Source organism: Lycorma delicatula, chromosome 5 (assembly GCF_047948215.1).
Source record: "Lycorma delicatula isolate Av1 chromosome 5, ASM4794821v1, whole genome shotgun sequence".
NCBI classification, from domain to species: Eukaryota; Metazoa; Arthropoda; class Insecta; order Hemiptera; family Fulgoridae; genus Lycorma; species Lycorma delicatula.
The window spans coordinates 93,927,019-93,949,313 of NC_134459.1; the positions used below are offsets into that span (position 1 = coordinate 93,927,019).

Genomic DNA, 22,295 nt, shown 5'->3' on the forward strand with positions numbered 1-22,295 from the left:
GTTTTTAAAATATATAATAATTTTTTTATAATTCTTTTCTTTTTCTTTAAATAAGATTATTATAAATATGAAATAATTTCAATTTGAATTATTTGCATAAATAAATCCGTTATATTTTTATACATCTTAATTATTTTCATGTTGTTTCATGAAAATGGATTGCTTATGATCGTAAAAAAAAGAGCAAACCCTGATTTGAACTTTTAGTTTTAAGAAGGCATCATTATCCAGTTCGGCGGTACAGTGGTCTTCTTTGCAGTTCTTCAGCTTCTTATCCACCACTGCAAGTCTATACTGGTGGATACTGGTAGTCTATATCCTGATGTCCAGATGGTTCATAAAAGAGCTGGTCAATCATGTTTGAATAATTAGAAGAAAGAAGACGAATCAACCTGGTTGTTATCGTGGGCTGCAATTGAAGGCCTCTACCACCATAGGGCAATAAAATTAAGGTAATTTATATTACTATTATAATTTAGGGGAAGGGGTAAGGCTGAGAAACATAATGAGAAACATATTTTTTTTTTTTCTATGTGAAATTTTATCATTTTTAAACTAATTAGTTTTTATATCTGGATATCTTATTTGTCAATTTATTCTAACAAATGTATATAATATATATATATATATATATATAAAGAATAAAAATATTTTGATCTCTACAGAGATTTAATTCAATAAACCTGACTTACATGTTTATGTTTCTAAGCATTTTATACGTAATATGAATTTTATTAGTACTAAAACTCATGAATATCATCATCATATCAAAATATTTGCTACATATGGTAAATTTTTATGATTTTTCTTTTTCTTATAAAATTGATCTATAATTTTTGAATTAATGCTATAAATTTTTATTATATTATATAAATATTTTCCAGTTTAACAATCATTCAGATATTTACCCATTATAATGTATAGTTTACATAATAGGTGTGCTGTCGTTACTGTTAGTATAATCGATAGATTTTTTTTTTATTCATATATAATCCAACATATACTAATGAATGTGACGTTACGTACAAGTTTTTAGAATGTTATTTTACATATTGAAAATACTGTTTAAAAAGCAAAACAGTTATGAAAGGTTAATATTTAATGTATTATTATAATATATAATCATCATCAGTGGCGGCTTGCATATAGGCACTGTGAAACTGCAACACCCCCTATTTCCACGTGATATTATTGACAGCATTTATATAAAAAGTTACTAATAAATATAATTAGATATTAAAACTTGAAAATTCTATTCTGTTCAATTCAAAACAGTAAACATAACATGATGTCATAAAGAATACTATTTTATTTCTTTTCATTAAAAAATGCCCATTTTAATATTCAGTCTTCTTTCCTTTGCTCATCAGATGGTGGATTATTCATTATATTAATTTTTGTGGCGTTGATAATCTTTTTTTAAAAATGTATGGCCAATCGCAGATCTTCGAAATAAATCTTATTAATAATCCAACTTTCTTTTTAAATTTGGAATTTAACCTGTAGATTCCAACAATGGAGTAATGCATCAGAATAAAAATAATTTAAACAACTTTTTTCATTTTTTATTTATATTAATTCATTAAATAAATTGTCCGATGCTATAATACTACATAAAAAACAGATAAAATAATGTGTACTTTAGTAACCTTCCTTTATAGGTTATTTGTAACTGATTTTTAAAAATGTTGAGTATGATTTTACGTATGATAACAAGAAATCAAGACAAGTGAAAGTAATAGGAGTAATAGTGCACAAAGTAATAGTGTTCTGATTTCCTACCAAGTGTTCATAAATTCATGTAAAAACAGAACTCATATATTTAATTACAATATTTACAAAATTATTAGTATGCTAAATAACCTGGTAGAAGACATTTGTAATTACTAATTATGCTTTACCAATTGGCAGAGTCACTCTAAAAGATTGTAAAGTGTAGTATATATTATAATTGGACATAATTTTTCTTCCAATTATCCTCATACATATGAGGACAATTGTACACTTGTCCTAAGTTCTCATTCATTATTAATCCTAGTTCAAAATCTTCTTGATCATTTAATTCTCTGTTGGTTATCCAAGAATTTTCTAATAAAAAGTCCTGTTATTCTGTCCACCTTACTAACAACCTACTAAATGTAACCATATACCTTTTCATTTTAAATTATCAATCTTAATTAATCTCAGAATATTTCACATGCAAAAAATGTTGTGATCTTGTAATGCCCTTATCTTGAATAGTTTCCTGATATAAATCTGATAAGCCTATTTGTCTCTGGAATACTTTACTGAAGAGGATATCATCATAATTGTGCTGTAATTTATCTTAAAAGAAGTAAGAAAAAATTCTTCAGTATTCTTTTTAACATTGCTCTAGCTAAAGCTTAAATAGCTTAACTTTTTTTGTTTTTGTTATTCATATTACATAGCCTATTGACAATAACTGCAGATCTCAAGAACTTAAGAAATGACTACTTACTTCTTCTACATGAACATTAATTAGTCTGGTCTCATCCACCCAGATTCCAGCCTGCTATTTTAGCACTCGTGTCTCAATGTCAGTTATTCAAAAGCTTCAATAGCCAGGTCTCATGATTCCTAGAAATAGTATTTTATAAACAAAAGAAAGTGTTTACTTTCTGGGTAGTGATACGATTCATTAAATTACATTTGATGACAATATCTTATATCAGGCAAGTTAGGGAAAGTGAGCAGTGAAGTGATTTTCTTTTGTCTTCTTCACAGTCTAATATACTCTTTTCTATCGGTATTCCAGGCCTTGCAAAATGTCAGTGATATTCAGCATTCATTCTGTTCATTACAGTGACTTATTTTGAAATGTATGTCATTAATCTCAGAAAAAGCTTATTAGTACTGCTTTTACTGCAATTGATTTATGTGCATGACAGATGGTAAAGCAGCATTTACCTATATTTTAAAAATAACTATATTTTAAAAACTAAAATAACCATATTAATATATCCACATTACATTGTGTGGAGCAATGTTTATTGGTTTCTGTTTAATGGGTTGAATATATACTTCCTCCACTTTATTAAACAATGTTTATTATTATAATTTAAACATTTTAAAGCTAATTTTTTGTTTATTTTTTACAGGGAAGAATGGATACTTGATACAAAAAAAAATTGATAATGAAGATTTGATATTATTTATTACAGCAAGTTGATGTAAATAGGTGTCAAGCATAATTATGTCAGTTCTTTGCAATTTAGAGTTTTTTGAAATATTTAGCTGGGATTTCTGCATTGTCTTTATTATTGTGGGCTAGTTTACAGTTTTCATTCTTTATTACTAGGGTTGAGGGTTTATATTTTTGGAGCTGATTTTTTAAGGTTTTGTAGTAGTCACTCAACTGCATTTTAGTGAATTCTTCTTCTATTAACTTCAGTGTATTTTTTTATTCTCCTTAGGGTTCGGTTGGTTTCTTTTCTTTGTTTTACTAGATTTTGGAAGGGTGTTTCTGATTTTTGGAATTGGTGAAATACCATGGCTGATGTCTTTTTTCCACTGTTTTGTCAATTTGCTGTTCCACAGTTGATCATTATAAGACCTAAGGTCTCAATGATACAAATTATATTAAATTTATATGTTGTAATATAATTTGCGTAATTTACTTTAACCCTAAGCACTGGCACAATGTCTGTTCTTTTATTAATGTGGTTTATTTTATGTACTTTATATTTTGTTATATCAATGCAAAGATTTAAATTTTTGAAGAGATACTTCATACCCTTTTGCCAGTTTTCCTTGCACTTTTCTGTTTGATTAAAAAATTAATTTGTCTTGTTTTACATTTATTTACTATGTTTATTATAATACTTGTACTTTACTATTTCATATTTGTACTTTTTTATTATAAGATTGCACTTCAAATTGGTACTTTATTATTGTAAAAGTTGTAGTTTACTATGGTATACTTAAACATTTGTAATTTCTGTATGGAATTGAGGAAATAATTGAATTGAAAAACTGCCAAAGCTGTTTTTAGTTTCCTCGCTGATGAGCTGCAGTTGTGGGAAGCAACTTTAAAAAAATAACATGAATATGTATTTAGAATACGCTCATAATCCGTTGACCATCATAAAGGATGGTTATATTTTTTAAAAATATTAGTACTTAGATTACGATTATAATTATGTATAATAGCCTGATATATGGCTATTTATAATCAAATATATATATATATATATATTTTACTGTTGTACCGTCAACAATTAATCAATCGTCTATTTTACATTTCCATCTTAAATCTAATTGATGCGATACGAAAGTTGAATACCTTTTACGTACACAGCCTCCTTGACATCAGGTACTAAAAAGTGGTAATTCAATATGGCGGGCGATATGGTTGGCGTGTAATGGTGGATGATTGTAGTGGTGCTTTCGTGTTAGTAATTTAACAATGGTGTGGTGACAATAGTGGTGGAATGAATTAGCTACTCGACAATAGTCGTTAATGTTCGGAATGATCTTGGATAAGAATAGCATCCTATTTTTTGCATTGACAGTTGTGTTAAGGTTAAGTGTAGGTAGTGACATAAGCACATTAACTGGTATTCAATCTCAATATTTTTGTATTCTTCTGAGTATTAAATTATTTAATGTCGAACTATAAGCTGACGGCAATTTACAAGCAAAAATTGAGATGTAAATTACGAAATAGTAATAAATTTCTTCAGCCTTCATGCCTTTGTTATCATTGTTGGGTAGAATTCAGATTGCAGCCGTCGTCTGTAAAGGCTCAAATAAAAATGAAAAACACGCCAGTTTCTCACTGTAGTTGTGATGCGTTTAATAAAAGATTTGAAAAAATCGAAGACCATAAAACGACTGCCCCATTGCCACCACCACCTTTACCTGTAGCAATGGTTTCAGATTCTTCAAAAATTTCTGCAACATATAAGTCTGAAACTGTTGCGGAAGAAATTAAGAGACTATGGAAAAATAGAGAGTTAACTGTTTATGGTGAGGAATTTCCATCTCATTTTGCCTTCATTAAATTGAATCCTATTCTTCAGGAAGGACCGAAGTAAGTTATTATTTTATAAAGATCAGTGTGTCTGCACTTATCCACAAATTTTTATTTATGTAAACCTATCATATTTCAAAAATCGTGTTAGGATTTTTTAATTATCTGTGCCGTTTATATTTTAATGTAAAATATTTGTCTTTTTCCAGATCGTTGCTTTTACATTTCATCTCACTTTTATATTTGGAGACAAACCCTTTATCCACACCACCAATCAGTTCAACTGAATGAATGGCAATGAAAGTTTATTAACGTACACTGGATTAATAATGTAGAATTTGTATTTTATGTATGTATCACTGAAAATATTTTAGCTGAATTGTCTCTTGCATTCACTGTTGTATGTATTTTTTTTTTTTGCTCTAAATGAATGTATTGACTTCACTTAGTTAACCTTATAGTTTATTTAAAGTAGTTGCTTTTTGTATTTTATTTACACATTTTTAAAACCTTTACAAACCACCTAAGGTATTACTACAAAAAATTTGAAATTTGATATTCATTTTAGAGTAATTAATAAAATATTTATTTCTGATACTATTGTGTTGTTTGTAAAGGTTCTATTTCTTTACAAAATGCACTATTTTTAATATTTTAATGAATTACAATTTTTGCTCCAGGTAGAAATTAATTTATAGACTAGAGGCAAGAGGGCTGTACCCCTCATTTAATAAAAATAACATCAGTTTCTTTTCTTACAATTAAAGAGTGATTTAAATGTTAGTTTTATTCTTGCTATTTGAAGTTACCATTAGATGAAATTTGAAATTGATTTTATAAGTTGTTTTGAGTGTGGTTACAGATGTATTAAAGCCCTTCCACTATTAGGTTTATCAAAATCTTTATACACATATCTCACATATAATTAACTAATGATACATCCAATTAATCTTTATGGATGCAAGTTAATTTTTATTTTATGCAATTGTTTTTACCAATTCTAAAAATTCATTAATCTTTGAAAATATTTTTAATTTTAATATTTTTAACTTGAAGTAGTCATTGGCATAAATGACTTCATACTTTTAATGCCAATGCTGTCCATTGATTATTTAAATTACCCTTACAGTAAGGATTTTATGGTACTTCTGTTCCCTTGCTTACCAAAGCGAATTCATTACAAACCACTTGTAAGTTGGATTTCATTGATTTGGTCGGATTAGTATTGTTATTGTTTATACATTATATACTCTGACCTTACTTTTGTAAAATGTTAATACATTTTTCTTACTTCATAAAATGTTAATACATATTCATTAAAATCATGTCTGAACTGTAATTAATAATTAGTTTTCAATAATTTTTTAAATTATTTTTTTTTACATTAAACAATCAAGACATGACCCATAATTTGGTTATGATAAAAAAATTTAAAAAAGATTACACTGATAATGGAATTGTTAACATGAGTTATTTATCTATTTACTAACAGACTGTTGCTCAATAAGTTATCTTTTCATTTTGATGATTGTGATGAGAAATGAATGTAGGTGTAACTTTGTCTAATGATGTTACCCATAATCATTTAACTAAAGAGCTGTGGTTTGATTTATGTAAGTAGGCATATTAGTTTCCAAAACATAACTTACCCGTCTAAATTTATTGATATCGCATTTGCTAACATGAAAATAACATATTTATATGGAAAGGCTGTAGATTACTCAGTAGAACAATATGAGGCTCGTATTTGATGTGTATAATTGTATTTAATATGAACAGATCTCATTAAAATCACACTACTATATATATATATATATAATATGTTATTGAAAATGGATATTCAAATATCCCTCTTACTTTTTAACAGCCCTCTATTCTAAATCCAACAATTTCACATGATATTAGTCTAATTTTAGCTTTCATTAACGTAGTAATTTATTTACTGAAGATGTATAAATTAAACTGCATGTAATAGAAAGCCTACCAGAACTACTACTTGTTTTCAGTTGGAAGATTTTTAAAAGCATATAAAAATTTAATGACTTATAGATTTGGTTGAAGTCTCATTTCATAGCAAAACGCATCAAGTTTTGATTTGTGTCATCATTAGTAGTGAATTCGGCCACCAGTGCTGAAGCCATATAAACTAACCATAGTTCAACCACATTACAGATGATAAGTTGTTTGGCTGCAGTTTTATGAAAATGGTTAGAATTACAGGCAGTAAAACATTTTCAGACAGTGTGGCAAGGTGCCAAATATGGGGTAGTGAAAACCCTCATGAAACTTTTTTATTCATGATAGTCCTAAGCAAGTTTTTTTATGCCCAAAGCAGACTTTACGGCCTGTTCTTCTTTCAGGAGGCAACCATAAATTGTATCTTTTATCTGGACATGCTTAAAAATTGTCTAATTCCTCAATTAGATGATGATGATGATGATGACCAAGATGGACACCATTACTTTTCAGCAAGAAGGGGCATCACGTTACTACCACCTAGAAGTCTGAGGTTTTCTTGATACTCTATTCCCAGGTCAGTGGTTAGGTTGTGAAGGTCTAATTGCACGGCCATCTCATTCACCTGATTTCACAATGCTAGATTTTTTCTTAAGGTTTCATTAAAGATTGTTTTATGTACCACCTTTGCCTGCTGATCTTGTTGAGCTAAGACATCAAATTAACACTGTAGCTGAAAGGTAATGCTTGACTTGCTGGCTACAGTCTGGAAGAAATCTGCTTCAGGTGAGATGTATGTAGCATTGCAAATGGAAGCTGTATCAAACCAAAGTGAATGTTTGGTGACCTCAACAAAATCTGTAAGTTATCTAAATAAATTTTTATATGCTTTTAAATTTGGGAAAAAGTCATTTTTTAATCATCCGGTAAATGTTAATGAGAATGGATTAAGTGAACAGTGTTTCAAGTATATGTTTAAAATGAAAAAAAACTGGGAATAGATGAGAACATTTAAATATGTAGTATGATTAATTGAAATGGAAGTTAGAGAAATAAAAAGCAGGATTTTCAATGAAGAAGCAGAATTTGAAAAGATCAAGGAATTGCTTACAGCAAGAAAATTGCCAGTAGTAAGAGGTTTGTCTGGTGTTTTGTTTAGAGTTTAATGTTGTGTGTAGAAGATAAGATACAGAATTAACATTGAATAAATAAATTATTAAAGGCTTGTGAATGATTTCTTTGACATGTCTAGTTTTACTCATGTTTACAGTTCTGGAGGGCCCTAGCGAATAGGTTTATCTACAGACTGATTTTGAGGGAGAAACAAGGTAAAATAAGAATTTATGCAAATATCACTAAATGTATTGATTTTGCCAAAAATTGAAATCAAACCTTTTTAACCTTTAAAATATTCAAGATTTCTTACAATTGGTTGCTGTTTTACTCCGTATGGTAACAAAAAGTAAGCGGAGATATAAAATTTTACATTTTTTGATTGCTCCTCCTTCACTGAAAATGTTTCTTATGTTGATTTTTTTTTGTGGTTAAATTGTATTCTAACCAAAGATCTACGAAAAACAATTTAAAAGTGTTGTTAAAACTTTTTTCAAAATTTGAAATTACTTTCAAAATTGACCATAAAGATGATTTTTTGATAGACACTATTCTGATGTTCAAATATTAATGTTAGAAAATTGATTAATGTTAAGTAATGAATTACAAAAAATAAGACCATAGTATTATTTAAAAAAATTACTGTTAAAAAGTTGTATATGTAAACAATTTATGTAAATTTATTAAATTGTTTATTTATTAAATATAATAAATAAATATATAATATATATAGAAACTTATTCTGACAATGTTGTAATTGCCTATAAGTTAACAAGAGGCTTGCTAACAAAATTATGTTCTAGTGATTTTTATTTATCAACTTTTACATAATTATTGAAAAGATTTTTCAAAATCTTGTTATAAAATATGGGACTAAAATCCAATATTTTTTTATAAAAGTAACTTTTATAAATCTACCCTTTTTTTAATACATTAGACTTCAAATTTTTTAATAAAGGACTTATTACTGAAAAGCTGTACATAAACTAACGTATTCTCTTGTGTTGTCCAGAATCTTAAGAAATTAGTAAAATTAAACATATCAAAATATAAAATTTATTGCATTATCGTTATTAAATTCTATTTCTGAACTATTTTGAATCATTGAAGTGCAGCTTTGGAGCAAAAACTAAAATAATATAGGGATAGTTTACAGATTGAAGAGTTTAGGAAAATGTCTGATGAAAATATAAATTAGAGATGTATTTGAGTAGAAAGTGTATATACTCATACAGATGATACAGATGGTTGACTGGAGGTAAGAGAAAAGACAAAGGAAGGGTTGAGTATACAGCTATTAAACAAGTGATGTGTGCCCAAGGTTGAAAATATGGATATTTATTTTAAAAACTAACTTGACACTAGAAAAAGAAGTACATGAGAAATCAACTCTATCAAGTTATATTTAAAACAATGTAAGATTTTAAAAGCTTCTCAGAAGCAAAAAAACTTTAAGTACATACGTTTCATTTACTACTGTGCTTTTATGATTTTTACTCAAACATTTGATGATTTAATTGTAGGTAAGTTTTGTGGGAGGATATTTTTACTTTTGTAATTTTATTTTTTATTGTAGAGCTTTTCGATTTATAGGTATGCTGTATAAATGTACTATTTGTACGTTTCAAGCTGCAGCATACTTTAGTTAGCTGTTTTAGATTTCTGCTAGCACTTTTATCTTAACCTTCCACAGAATCATTGGTTTATGCTACTTATACCTTTTACAGGCTGAGTTAATTCTCCCCAAACTTTTGTTATTGATGGAGACTTAAATCATTTGTCTAGAAGAAAAATTTCCCCCTTGAGGGTTAACATTATTGCTTTAAACCTTTGGTTTAAAGAGAAATTAAAAATAAAGTTTTATCATATTTAGGTTGCTTTGGGATTAATTCATTAAGAGATAACATTAGAATTTAGTACTCATTAGTTTTACTTAAGAAATATTGTGTACAGTATTATTGTATTAAATATATTTATGTACATTTTTATTTATTTTTTGGTTGATGAAATTGCACAGAAGCTTTGAAGTTTGTATGTGTTAGTTACATATTTTTCTTTTTTAGTTTTTACAATTTCTTTTGTCATTATTACCCACAAATTATGGATCAGTTTTATATCTGGATTTACCTGACCAGTTAAGAACTTTTAAATAGTTTTTTGAAAAGATTGTCATTACTTTTTGAGCTGTGTTGCAATGAGCAAGGTCATGGTGAAAATTCTTTAATCATTTTGCATTTGTGGAACTATTCAATACCTTAAGTCTATAAATGATCATTGCATTTCATTGTTCCTTTCAACTGGTACTAGTGGATGATGTGAGGTGTTTCATGTGTAAAACTACTCATAACATTTTTTTGGGTGGAAATACAGGAGATATATATGAGGTAGAAACAATTTATTATCTGATGATTTTCTTACATAAGGAACCCTACTTTTTTGTACATTAGTCACACTCAAGTTTAATAGGCGATTGTCTGGAATTTATTATACTTTTTTTGACTATTTTTTTCCCTTTTTGATCAGAAGAAAATGATCCTGTTGATAAAAAACTAATGTAGAATTTCATTAACAATATAGCAATCTAATTTCTGTACTATTTGTCTTTTGTCATATTAGTTTACTGGGACAAGAACAATCTTAGACATTTCCTTGGAGTTTTATCCATTTTTATTGTTTTAAAAAAACACAAATAAAGAACTTACAGTATTTCTTCCAGTCTACTATCAAGGTAAACATAAAAACTCAGTTATTTCAATAATACTCTCAGAAATTCACTATTTCAATAACAGAAACTGCAACCCAAAACTGTAAATGAGAATAAGAAAAGTCAGATGCATCAGAATGAAAAATCACACGTTAAGTTAGTGGTTACAAAGGGTAAAAATAAAAATATTTTTTTTTTGCTGCTATATATTCTTATGCAATTAGAGAAAATTTTGTTACAAATACCAATGCTTAATATTTTATAATATCCAAATTAATGTCTTCATTTAAGCTATAAAAATTTGAAGGTGTGTTATTACTTTGTTGATACATTCTTAATTTTTATTGAATAACAAACATATAATAAGAAAGTATATACACCACTGTTATCACAAAAAAAACAGGAACATGTAGTATTTAAGAGTATATATCTATATTTAAAACAATGAAAAAATATGAATTTTGAAATATCACATGAATTTATGAATAATATATAGAAAATGTGTAAACAAAATTAGTAAACCAAGACAACACTATAAGTAAAAGAGAAATGGAAAAAAGATATTTAAAGCAGAAACCTAAGTAAGAAGACTTACAATAAAGTTTTATAGTATGGTATTTGACCCAACAGAAATATTGTAAAATAACACTTGTGTAATTTATAAAATTAAATGTGATGAGCGTGGAACATATTTATACAGGAAGTTAGTTTATTTAAACAAGATTTTGACTGATTTTTTCCAAATATTTAGTATTGCATAATCTTTTAAACTACTATTTAATTGAAAAAATAATATTTAAAGTTGTATTATCAGTTCATCTTAATTAGTTTTTTTTTCAGTTATTGATTAACAATCATTGATGGTTTTTTTTGTAATTGACTTCATAGGATAGGTTTTATTTAAACAAATATTATGAGAGACATTTGTCTTGTTTCAGTTACAGGATAGTGTTTTATCAAATAATTAAATAGAATTGTTAACAAATGAAAGTAAAGGTCTCTTAATATAAATTAACTATCTGACAACTTAGTTGATCACTAAAAAAATGCTCTTGAACACTGAAAAATAACAGTAGGTAGCGAGTTGATATTTGCATTGCAAAGATTGCATGAGGTAATAGGTTTGTGTCTATTCCACATAAAACAAAAGGAACTATTACAACGTTTGCTTTGAAACTGTAACACGATTTCTTTTTGTTGCTCAGACATCAGATATAGAATTAATGAATAAAAAAGAGTAAGTGGTTATAAGTTTGATATTAACATATAAAATTAATGATAAATATATGAAATAAAAGTGATGTAACATATAAAGATTATAAAGTCGATACATAATAACAGAAAAAATTGAATGTAATAAGAGAATGCAGAAAATTTAATAAATTAACCAGATCAATTGTTGCTATTAAGTCACACATCATGTACTTTGAATGTTGTTTTGTTTTTAATGCTTTTTAAGTTAAGTTCTTGAATTGCAGTATGACTTTTGAAAACAATACTATGCATTTTACAATATTGTATTGTGTTATAAATTTCATTTTTTATCCATTTTGCTTTATAAATAGCGTATTAAACGTCATTGTGAATGCACTATAGTAGTATTAATATGAATTTATGACTGATGTTGTGTCTTTTTTTTTAACAGCTTTGATATGAAATTTTAGTCCTTTGTATTCCTTCTACTCAACTGAATAGCTGGTTGGTTTTGAGTCCCTTAGAACAATTTTATTATATTTTTTCCAACTGTGTATGTTTAGTATATATATAAATTCTTATTAAAATTTATGAATCGTTGTTTTTTGACACATACCCATTTACATTTTATTCCTTCAATCTCATCTGTTAGCATAATAAGTGACTGAAACAATTTCAGTTGAGTGTATATGTGTATCGCCAATACAATTACACATACAATAAGTACGTAATTGTATTTTGTCACAAATATATATATGCAAGTGGTCTCGTTTTATTTTATGTTTTTATGGTTATTTATGGTATTTTTTTTTATGGTTTTATGTTTCATTAGGTATTGCATTTTTACATAAACTCTTGAAACGTATGGTATTGATATTTTAAGCTTTTTCGTAGATTGTTTTTAATGTGGTATCTTTTGAACAAAGACATGTTTTTGTATGAAAATTTCTCTTACTCTGTAAAATTTGTTGAAGGTTAGAGCACTATATATTTTTGTTAATCATTTCACTTCCTGAAGGATATTTTTGAAAATTTTGTATCTGTTAATTCCTGAGATGTGTGATTAATTGAAACTCACCCACCATAAAACACCAGTATCCGTGATCTAGTATTCGAATTCATATAAAAGTAACTGCCTTTACATAAGGATTTGAACCTTAGACTTTGAAATCACTGATTTGTCATGATGAGTTAACAACTAGAACAGCTCGGTGAGCTGCCAAATTATTAGACTGAATGTGTAAATTGCAAATGCTTTATTTTCTTAAACACAAAAATAATTTGTAATATTAAGTATGCATTCCCTTGTTCTTAATGAACATTGTAAGTCTGTTAGGAATAGGCATACTTTGCGCAAGATTTTCACATGTGGTCTTGATCACTTTATTATGGTGTCAAACTTGATTCCAATTTTGAATTTAAATTAATTCCTTCTATGGTGTAATTTTTGTTTTCGGTAGTCTTCATTTGACTATACCATATAGATGTTTTCTGTTGGGTTCATATCAAGACTGTTATCAGGCCAGGGAAGAACATTGATCTCTTCTTTCTTTAAAAATTCTTTAATACTCATTACTTGATGGCACGGGACTCCATCACGCATAAAAATGAATTCTTTGCTTGTATACCAATCACAAGTCTATCGTAATGGTTTAGTTTTCAAAACATTCAAGTACTGATCCTGCCTTATAGGTTTTACAACCATTGCTGGGGGTTATTTTTTGTTTTTCTTAGGTTTGCATGCCTGTAGTTCTTCCTTTAAAGTTCTTCTGACAGTCCTATATTCCCTTCTCTTATTTGGTCACTAAGAACCTTGTCATGTTTTTCTGCTTTCTGTTCATTCTAGGACTAAGAATCTTCTTTCAGCCATATTTCCCAATCCATCTGTGGATTCAAAGTTGTCATTTTTTCAAGCTTTTTCTTAATTCTACTAACCAATTTTTTACTTGATGCTATCTGACTCTTGTGTAACATTCTTGCAAAAGAACTTGCACTGTGGCAGTGTTTCTTGGTGAAAAATCAGAATTTTTACCCATAACCACAAAATTTTTACTTGTCTAAAAGTGAGGATTATATTAAAATACCTATAACAAACCCAATAATGAAATGCATAGTATTTTTAATAATAAAAATAATAATAATCACAAATTTAAGAATGTCAAACTTAAAAACACATGTTTACACGCAAAGAGGTGGTTATGCTTGACTGAACAGCTGGTAGGTAGGCAGGCAGTCGCTGAATGCTGAAAAAAGAAGCAGAAAGGCAAACGTATTGGCATACAATATTTAATATGATAATCTCTAATTCATAAACGAATAGTGCTGAAAAAACTTTAGTGAGAACTAAACAGTGATAACAGTAAATATTTAAATATTTGCTAAAAATAAACTGAATTAAAATATGTATTTTAATTACTTATACTTTAACCTTGAAGAAGAGGGGTATTTGTGTATGTGATATGAATTGATAGTTTTATTTGTTTGTAAAAGTTTTGTAACAAAGGATTTATTATACATATTCTTTTGGGTGACTTGTGATAATTTAAGTTTACGTATAGTTGTAGTGTATCAGCAGTGTCTGATGCAGGGTGCAGACTGCTGCTTATGTTAATGTACTTTTAACATTAAGAATACACCTTTTGAGGAAGATTCTTGTGAAGTAGTCAAAGAAGTTAGGACATTGATAAATATAGATATTTAACCTACTAAATTCCTATAATCTAACATTTTTAAAGCATGTGAAAAATGTCATGCCCGAATGGTATTTGAACCCAAAACCTTCCGGATGACATGTTTAACACTCAGGAAATTGGATAATGATGAACATTTTATTGACATTTTGTTCATAATTTTCTAAATCATTTAATTTTACCATTCTCATTTCTACTTATTCTCATTCTTCTTATTATATAATTATTTATTTATATAATAGTTTCTATTTACCAACAATCTTTAATAGTATGTTCGAGTGCTTTTGATAACCTAGACCTTCATACTGACAGGATGGATAAGGTTTACATTATTTTACCTTTTGACAATTGTTATATTTATAATTTTTGTTTTGACAATTCAAGTTAGTGTAATTAATGATATGTGAAGTAAATAATATAACACATTCAATGTTCCTGAGGATGGATTACTACTAATCCAGAAGTGCTCAAACATACTATTAAATATTGTTGTAAGTGGAAACTATTATATAAATAAATTATATATCAGTACCAACGAGCCATGATAAATAAAATTAATTATAAATGATTAAATAATTTTTTTTCTGTGAATTGATGTGCTTCTTTGTGGCTGTCTGTAAAGGAAGGTTTTTAATGATTTACATAGTTGAATTTAATCCAACAATTTTGAAGGATTTTGGTAGTGTTTAAGTACATCATGTTTGTTTTTTTAATATTTTACAGTAGTACATCATTCTTTAGTACCTACTTTTTTCTTAATTTTTATAAACAAATTTCTCTTCTAGTGTAATTTCTTGTTTAAAAAGAGTACATTAAATTTTTGCAAATACTTCACTTTGCCACTTAACTATATTTACATTGTATCATTAAAATGTTTTTGGTAAACTAAACTAATAGTTCCATTGACTTTTAGATAATCTTTAAGGATTAATTAATCCCTAAAAAAAAAAATCAGTTGTTTAGTGATTGAATGATGATATTTGTATTTAAGTTAATAATTTTTTATATAATATTTAATAATTACTTTTTTTATCCCTATTTATTAGGGGTATTGAGGAAAGTCAGCATAATACTAAGTATGAAATTTTCATTTTTCTTTCGTATGACTTTTTCCATTAAGTTTTAAAGTCGCCTGATAGTTTTAAGGCTTGTGTAGGCAATGTAATTTAAGATGAAAAATGAATTTTGTTGATTAATTTGATATATATCAAATTATCTTTGCCAACTTTGGTGGTTTGAGGTCCATACGTAATTGCTTTCCTTATTTGTGTATTGAATGCACTTGTAACTTGTTATATCTCTGGATTACTAAATTAGGATATTTAGTTACAACTATTTTATTACTTACAAAAATGAGTTTTTTAATTTACAGAAAATTTAATCTTAACCAAAAAAGTAAATTTGTTTGTTTTGTATCATCTAATAATATATATAAAATGTTAAGAATTTTTTTCTAAAGCTATTTGTGGTTTCAGTTGTGGGCTAGCAGCTCTAGCAATGGCTGCAACTGCTACACCAAGAAAACTTTCTCTGAATGAATTGTTTATTGAAGCCAAGAGTCAAAATTTTACTCATCAGGGTGAAATGTTTTCTGCTTGTGATATGGCTCGGTTAGCAAAAACTGTAATTCAGCCTTGGTTTACTGTTGAGATATTATCTGGTGGAATGTCTGCTAATTATGATTACATCTTACGCAGTCTGTTTGAGGGTGCTTTGATGCTCGTCCCGTATCCTTTAATATTCATTTATATTTTATTGTTTTGTTTTTAAAGAAAAAATAAAATAAAAAACAAGTTTTGAACTGAAGTATTGTTGTTTTTATAATGTATTCATTAATTCATTGTATTCATTAATCTGTGTTTTCAATCATCTGTGAAAAATGTGCAAAACATTTCTTAATGTGTATTATATAAAATTGTTATATTATCTTATGTAATTAATAATTTTTTTTAGATAGATAAAAAATTTGTTTTCTAAATTATCTGAATATATTTACCAGTTACTATTTTTATACTTAAGGGATAGACTTACTTAAGGGTGGCCACCAGAAAGATTAAAAATTATAAGGTATGTCCTGTATTTTCTTGACCATGTCAAGATTAAGTGATAGGCTATGTAATTTAAAATGAAAAATGGGTTTGTTGATTAATTTGATATTCTGGAAGTTTCCAACTATCTATCTTGACTAATTTTGTTGGTTTGAAGCTCATATGTAATTGCTTTTTGTATGTAGGATGCACCTGTAGTTTGTTATATCTCTGGATATTTAGTTAAAAGTTAAACATTAGAGTAGTACCTGTGCTATATTGTTAGCATTAAAGTACAATCAATCTGCCCTGACCTTGAATATGTTTTATCTCCTACTCAGGAAGGTAATTTCTAATCATCTTGATATAGTGAAACTTCTCGTAACAAACTTATAATGGTATTAATGGATAAAATACTTCTCAATAATGGATCTTTTAAGTAATGGACACATACAATGAGTTTATCTATAAAAACTGTTCAACCAGTTCTGAAAAACCAATAGCAGGAATAAAATTGTTTTTTTCTTGTTTTATTTTATACGTAGTGTGACTAATTTGTGTATTTGTTGTGAATTGGCATGATTTTTTGCCTAGACATTGATATGATTTCAATCAATTCATCATTAGTTATGTGCAAGTGTATATTGTTCATTGAACATGTGTATTTTGTTACAGTATGAACAGTATTTTTTATTGTAGTAAATTTTCTATACATATGTTTTACGTTCAATTTTGTGTTCTTATAAAAATTGTTACAAGAATTGTTACTGCAAGTTAAAACATCTCAAAAATGGAAATGCTTCATATTAAAAGAAACTGTTGCAGTTATAATGTCTACTAAAATGAAAAACTCAGTGTGCATTATATTGCAAAACATTTTGATATTGGGAAAAGTCACATAGGCAATATCTTAAAAAGCAAACCTGATAACCTAAAGTTATTGACTGAAAATGATAATCAGTTAAGCAAACATTCATTTCCTAAAATGCCAGGTCTAGCAGTTGACAATTTGATTTTGAATGATTCTGCAGGTCTTGTCCTAATAACCGGTCTCTGTAACTTTAATAAATAAGAAAACAATGTAAATTGCTAAGAACTCTGTTACAATGAGTTTTAAGGATCGTAGGAGGGGGGGTTAGATAAATTCTGAATTAGACCTAATATTTCATTTACAAATGTTGTGAAATGTCGGGCTGTAAATGAGAATTTGGTGTCATGAGTGAAAGCAAAGGTTAAATGAAATGTGTGAGTAAGAGTGAAAAATATTTTTAATTGTGATGAGACTGGACTTTTTTTGGGCATTGCCCAGTAAATAATGTGTTGAGAGAGGAAAAATGTACAAGGGGGAAGAAATCAAAAGAAAGACTGATTGTTATGTTGGCTGTGAATATGACAGGTGAATTTAAAAAACTAATAATCAGCAAAGCCACAATGTTTTAAGGGTATGAAAATAAATTCATTAGAAATAGAATATATTCAAATAAAAGATCTTGGATGATTAGGGACATGTTAAGTTTTGATCATAGGATGAGAAGGCAAAATAGGAAAGTCATTAATATTCCTGGACAATGCAAAATCTAATGTTAGCTTAGAAAATGTAAAATTGATATTTATTCTCCTAAATATTACTGCAATATGTCAACTGCTTGATCAAGGGATCATTCAGAACTTTTAAAATTTAATTTAGTTGCAGATGCTGATGAGCTTTCTAAAATCATTAGTGTGCTGGATGCAATTTTATTGATTCATATGGCAATAAAGCAGGTTCCTACTACGATTGTGAGAAATTGTTTTGTAAAAGCCGGTATTAAACTACTACAATTCCGACATTAAAAATCTTACTGAACTAAATTAAAATTCTGTGAAACAGAGTGAATTATAAGAACTTAGTGAACCGTTTGGAAACTAGAAAGAGTACCTGAATATTGATGATGCACTCAACTCAGAGGAGGTATCGACTGACATCCTGATGCTGCTGCCTAAGACATATCCAAAATGAATGAAGATGAACCCAGATTACAATAGGACAGAATTATTATTTTTTTTTATTAAAGTATGAACATAGAGGATAGTGTTTTATTCTCAGAAAAACAATAAAAGAAATTTGAATTTACACAAAGTTGTTAACTCATTTTAATTTACATGACATAAATATGCAATGATATCTACACGATAACTAAAGAAAGGTATTTATAGGTATAAAGAAAGAAAAGGTTTTTCTAGGTATCTACTTTTTTATTCCATTTTTTGATTGTTTACTGTACATGAAAAATGAATTTGTTCGAAGTAGATGTTCCAAATTAGTGAAACAGATTAAAAGAATAGCATTGTCTAGTCAAGACTAAGAAAATTCTAGTCAAATGGATTCAGAGTGTCAAGAACTGCGCTAGATTTTCTTCCTTTTTTTTATTTTATACATGAATATTTATAATTACATCACAAAAGATATAACTTTGTAATGAAATAAATATAAAAAAATTATGGCTCTTGGAAAATAAGGTAAAATTTGATATTTTAAGTCAAACATGTGGATTGTGATATACAAAACATATAATGTGTGAAAACACATTTGGTAATATTAAATGATTATATGATGTCAAAAACTTTGTTTAGCATTCTTTTACTTTCTTTTGTCAGGCTAATATTTGCCCTTAATTACTATAGTTAATGACATACTTTGATTAGTTTAGTATAATATTTTACATAGATTTTATTTTAAAAGTGTTTGCCTTAACTTTTCTTTTAGTTATGATGCAGCTGGTAACTATGCTCCATGCTGTAAGAGAGGCCACAAATCACACTGGGCAGTTGTATGTGGAGTAGTGAAGGTTAAAGGTGGTGATCCTGATTGTTATTTATATGCTAGACAAGGTAAAAGTAGGTACATGGCTTTATGGTCATATGAAGAACTTGAATTAAGCAATAAAAATTTACTAGAATTTGATCCAAAACGTGCAGAAGATGGAACAGAGTACATATTGCCTGATGGTGGTGTTGAAGCTGGACTTGCTGGTAAAATGATCATGTTGCATATGATTCATAGAGGACCTGATTTTACATCTTTCTCTGATCTTTGTTGACAAAATGATATTTTGTATTTTTATATACCAATCAAATTGTTTGATTGGTGTATTATTAAACATGTCTGTAGTTCACCTATTTCAGAAATATTTTTCTTTCTGAAATATGAATAGCTGAATTTTGTTTTTACATTTTTTACTTAGGAGTTAACAGAATATTGTTCTAGTTTAATAATAAGAGTGCCTTCTTTCATTTTAAGATTGTGGAAATAAAATAATTTATATGAAAATAATTAAAGTACAAAAGAGACTTAAGTTTACAAAGTTTTTATGTAACATTTTGAGGAATAATTTTTTTTATGCATTTAAATTTAAGTAAATTGTTAGACATTTTTTATAGAATCTGACATTTTCTTAATGGTTTTATAATTATGTATTATTAAGTGATACCACAAATTTATACCTTATATTGGTTTTACATCATATTGCCTTGTAGTTATGTTTGATTCTAGTGAAATAATTTCCTCATGTTGGAAGACTTTTCTTTGTTAATAAGGAATGAAATAATATTTTACTGATGAAAGATAATTTTGTTTAAAAACAGATATATCATACAAGCAAATATCTTAAAATAAGGAACTAGTGATTGCATAATTTTTTACATAATGGAACCAGATGGTGCCATTATGAGAAAAAAATTTTGGCTTCAAAATTATGCTTGTAATTTATAAAATTATGTAAAATATTTTACATAATTTTTTATGCTAAAAAGCTTAAATGTCAGGGATTAAAGGATATGAAATCAAGAAATGTGCCACTCAGTGAACTGATTTCCAAATTGCTATGTGCAGTTCAGTGCGTTCACGTGGAGCAGCATGTTCCACTTTTTAGAAGTTAAATTTGTGATTTCTTATAGAATGATAGCTGTGAATATTGGAAGACTGTATCTTCCAATATTCTGCATAAAGCAAAGTGAAACAATAACTGAAACTTATAATTACTTTTTTTTTAATGGATATATAGATTTATATAAGATATATATATAAGATTTTAGCAGTAAATTTGAGCTAAACTGGTTTCTCATATCTTTTTATTTTGAATTTGCTTTAAATTTTAAGAGAATTAGACAATAATTCAAAGCTAGATTTTCTTGGTATATTTTTTACAGTACTTTAACAATGAAATTAATTAGGTCTGATTATATTATTATTTGAATTTAACAATTATTGCTTATAATTTCATCAATGAGCAAATTTCTCTTCAGCTTGCTTTATCAGGAACTTTGTTTACATAGCAATTTGATTGTTATAAAAATTATTAAATATCTGAATAAAATATAAAACAATGGATTTTTTTTAAATATATCCTTTTTAATATAAAATAATGCATTTTTTTATACAACTATACCAGCAATAAAGTTGGGCTTGTTTTGTTCACTGTAATATCCATGTAGAAATAAATCCGGACTTTTGCCATAATGGTGTTCTTGTGAGGTGGTTCAAATCATATCATTGCATTTAAGTAAGATTTTGTATAATTTATGTTTGGGCTGGGATTAAAAAGTGAAATAGCTTCTTTTTTTAAAATTTTATCTGTATTATGTTTATAAGTTCAGAGTTTTTGAATTTTACTGTACGTTGCTATGCTCCTAATGTTGCAGATGTACTTACGTACAAATTTAAATGTTTGTTTTGTATTTCTCACTAGAAATCATACAAATAAACTATGAATTTCTTATCTCCACAATATGAAAGTGGTTTCTAGTTTTGATTTATATTGTTAGAAAAGGTTACTTTTAGAAGATTCTGTTCAAATTAATAACTTATTTTTTATTCTGTTTAACATTTTACTGAAAACCTCTATGGATAGCATGTAATATTAAAATTACTTTTGAATTATTATGTTTGTTAATAAACTTGTGATATAATATTATTGTGCATTAGAATAAGATAATTTTTTTACAGTTGTTAACAATAAATGATTATAAAAATTCAACTTTTTAATTAATAATAATTCAACTTAACATATTTATGCATGAATATTAACTTATAAATTATTCAATAAAAAATAGTACAGTTACTTGTGATATAAACAAGACTACTAGCGTTAGAATTTAAGAATATAATAAAATATTAATGTGGGTAGAAATAGTACAAACACGAGAGCAATTACAATCAATCTCTTTCTTAAGTAGACCTTATGTGCCAAGTTTCATACTTTAATTTTCTACTACTGACTATTCAACTCATTAAATTTCCATACCATTGAAACTTGTGCACTACTTGCTATCCGGAGATGAGTTTTATTTTAAACTATACTAAAATAAATAAAAAATAATGAATGGATATTTCCACTACAGATAAAATTTATTTTGTATACTGGTGTTGTTTCCCAGACAAAAACATCTTAGTATGACCAATCAATATGAAGCTTTTCAAACTGATAGGAATTTTTAGTATTCTGTAGAATTTATGACAAAGTATTCATTTTAGTGCTTATTCAAAATTATTAATGATTGAGATAATAGCCAGACTCAATCATTACTGTAATAAATTTATAAGCCAGACATAGAAATTATATGCTTCATTTGTAGTAGTT

General features: G+C 27.4%; 1 protein-coding gene across 1 annotated transcript; it reads left to right on the top strand.

The window, feature by feature from the left end:
• The first annotated feature begins 4,278 nt into the window (after nucleotides 1-4,278).
• On the top strand, nucleotides 4,279-21,692 carry LOC142325205 (actin maturation protease). The gene is made up of 3 exons (XM_075366650.1): nucleotides 4,279-5,053; nucleotides 16,126-16,377; nucleotides 19,424-21,692. Exons 1-3 carry the CDS (start codon nucleotides 4,626-4,628, stop codon nucleotides 19,755-19,757), a joined length of 1,014 nt encoding a protein of 337 aa, XP_075222765.1. The 5' UTR covers nucleotides 4,279-4,625; the 3' UTR covers nucleotides 19,758-21,692.
• The last annotated feature ends 603 nt before the right edge of the window (nucleotides 21,693-22,295 follow it).

Excerpts from the sequence above, each read along its gene's own strand:
- LOC142325205 (XM_075366650.1), top strand. The coding sequence starts at position 4,626 with ATGTCGAACTATAAGCTGACGGCAATTTACAAGCAAAAATTGAGATGT. Across the intron at positions 5,054-16,125 it reads ATTCTTCAGGAAGGACCGAA|TTGTGGGCTAGCAGCTCTAG; the intron begins GTAAGTTATTAT and ends TTGTGGTTTCAG. Across the intron at positions 16,378-19,423 it reads GGTGCTTTGATGCTCGTCCC|TTATGATGCAGCTGGTAACT; the intron begins GTATCCTTTAAT and ends CTTTTCTTTTAG.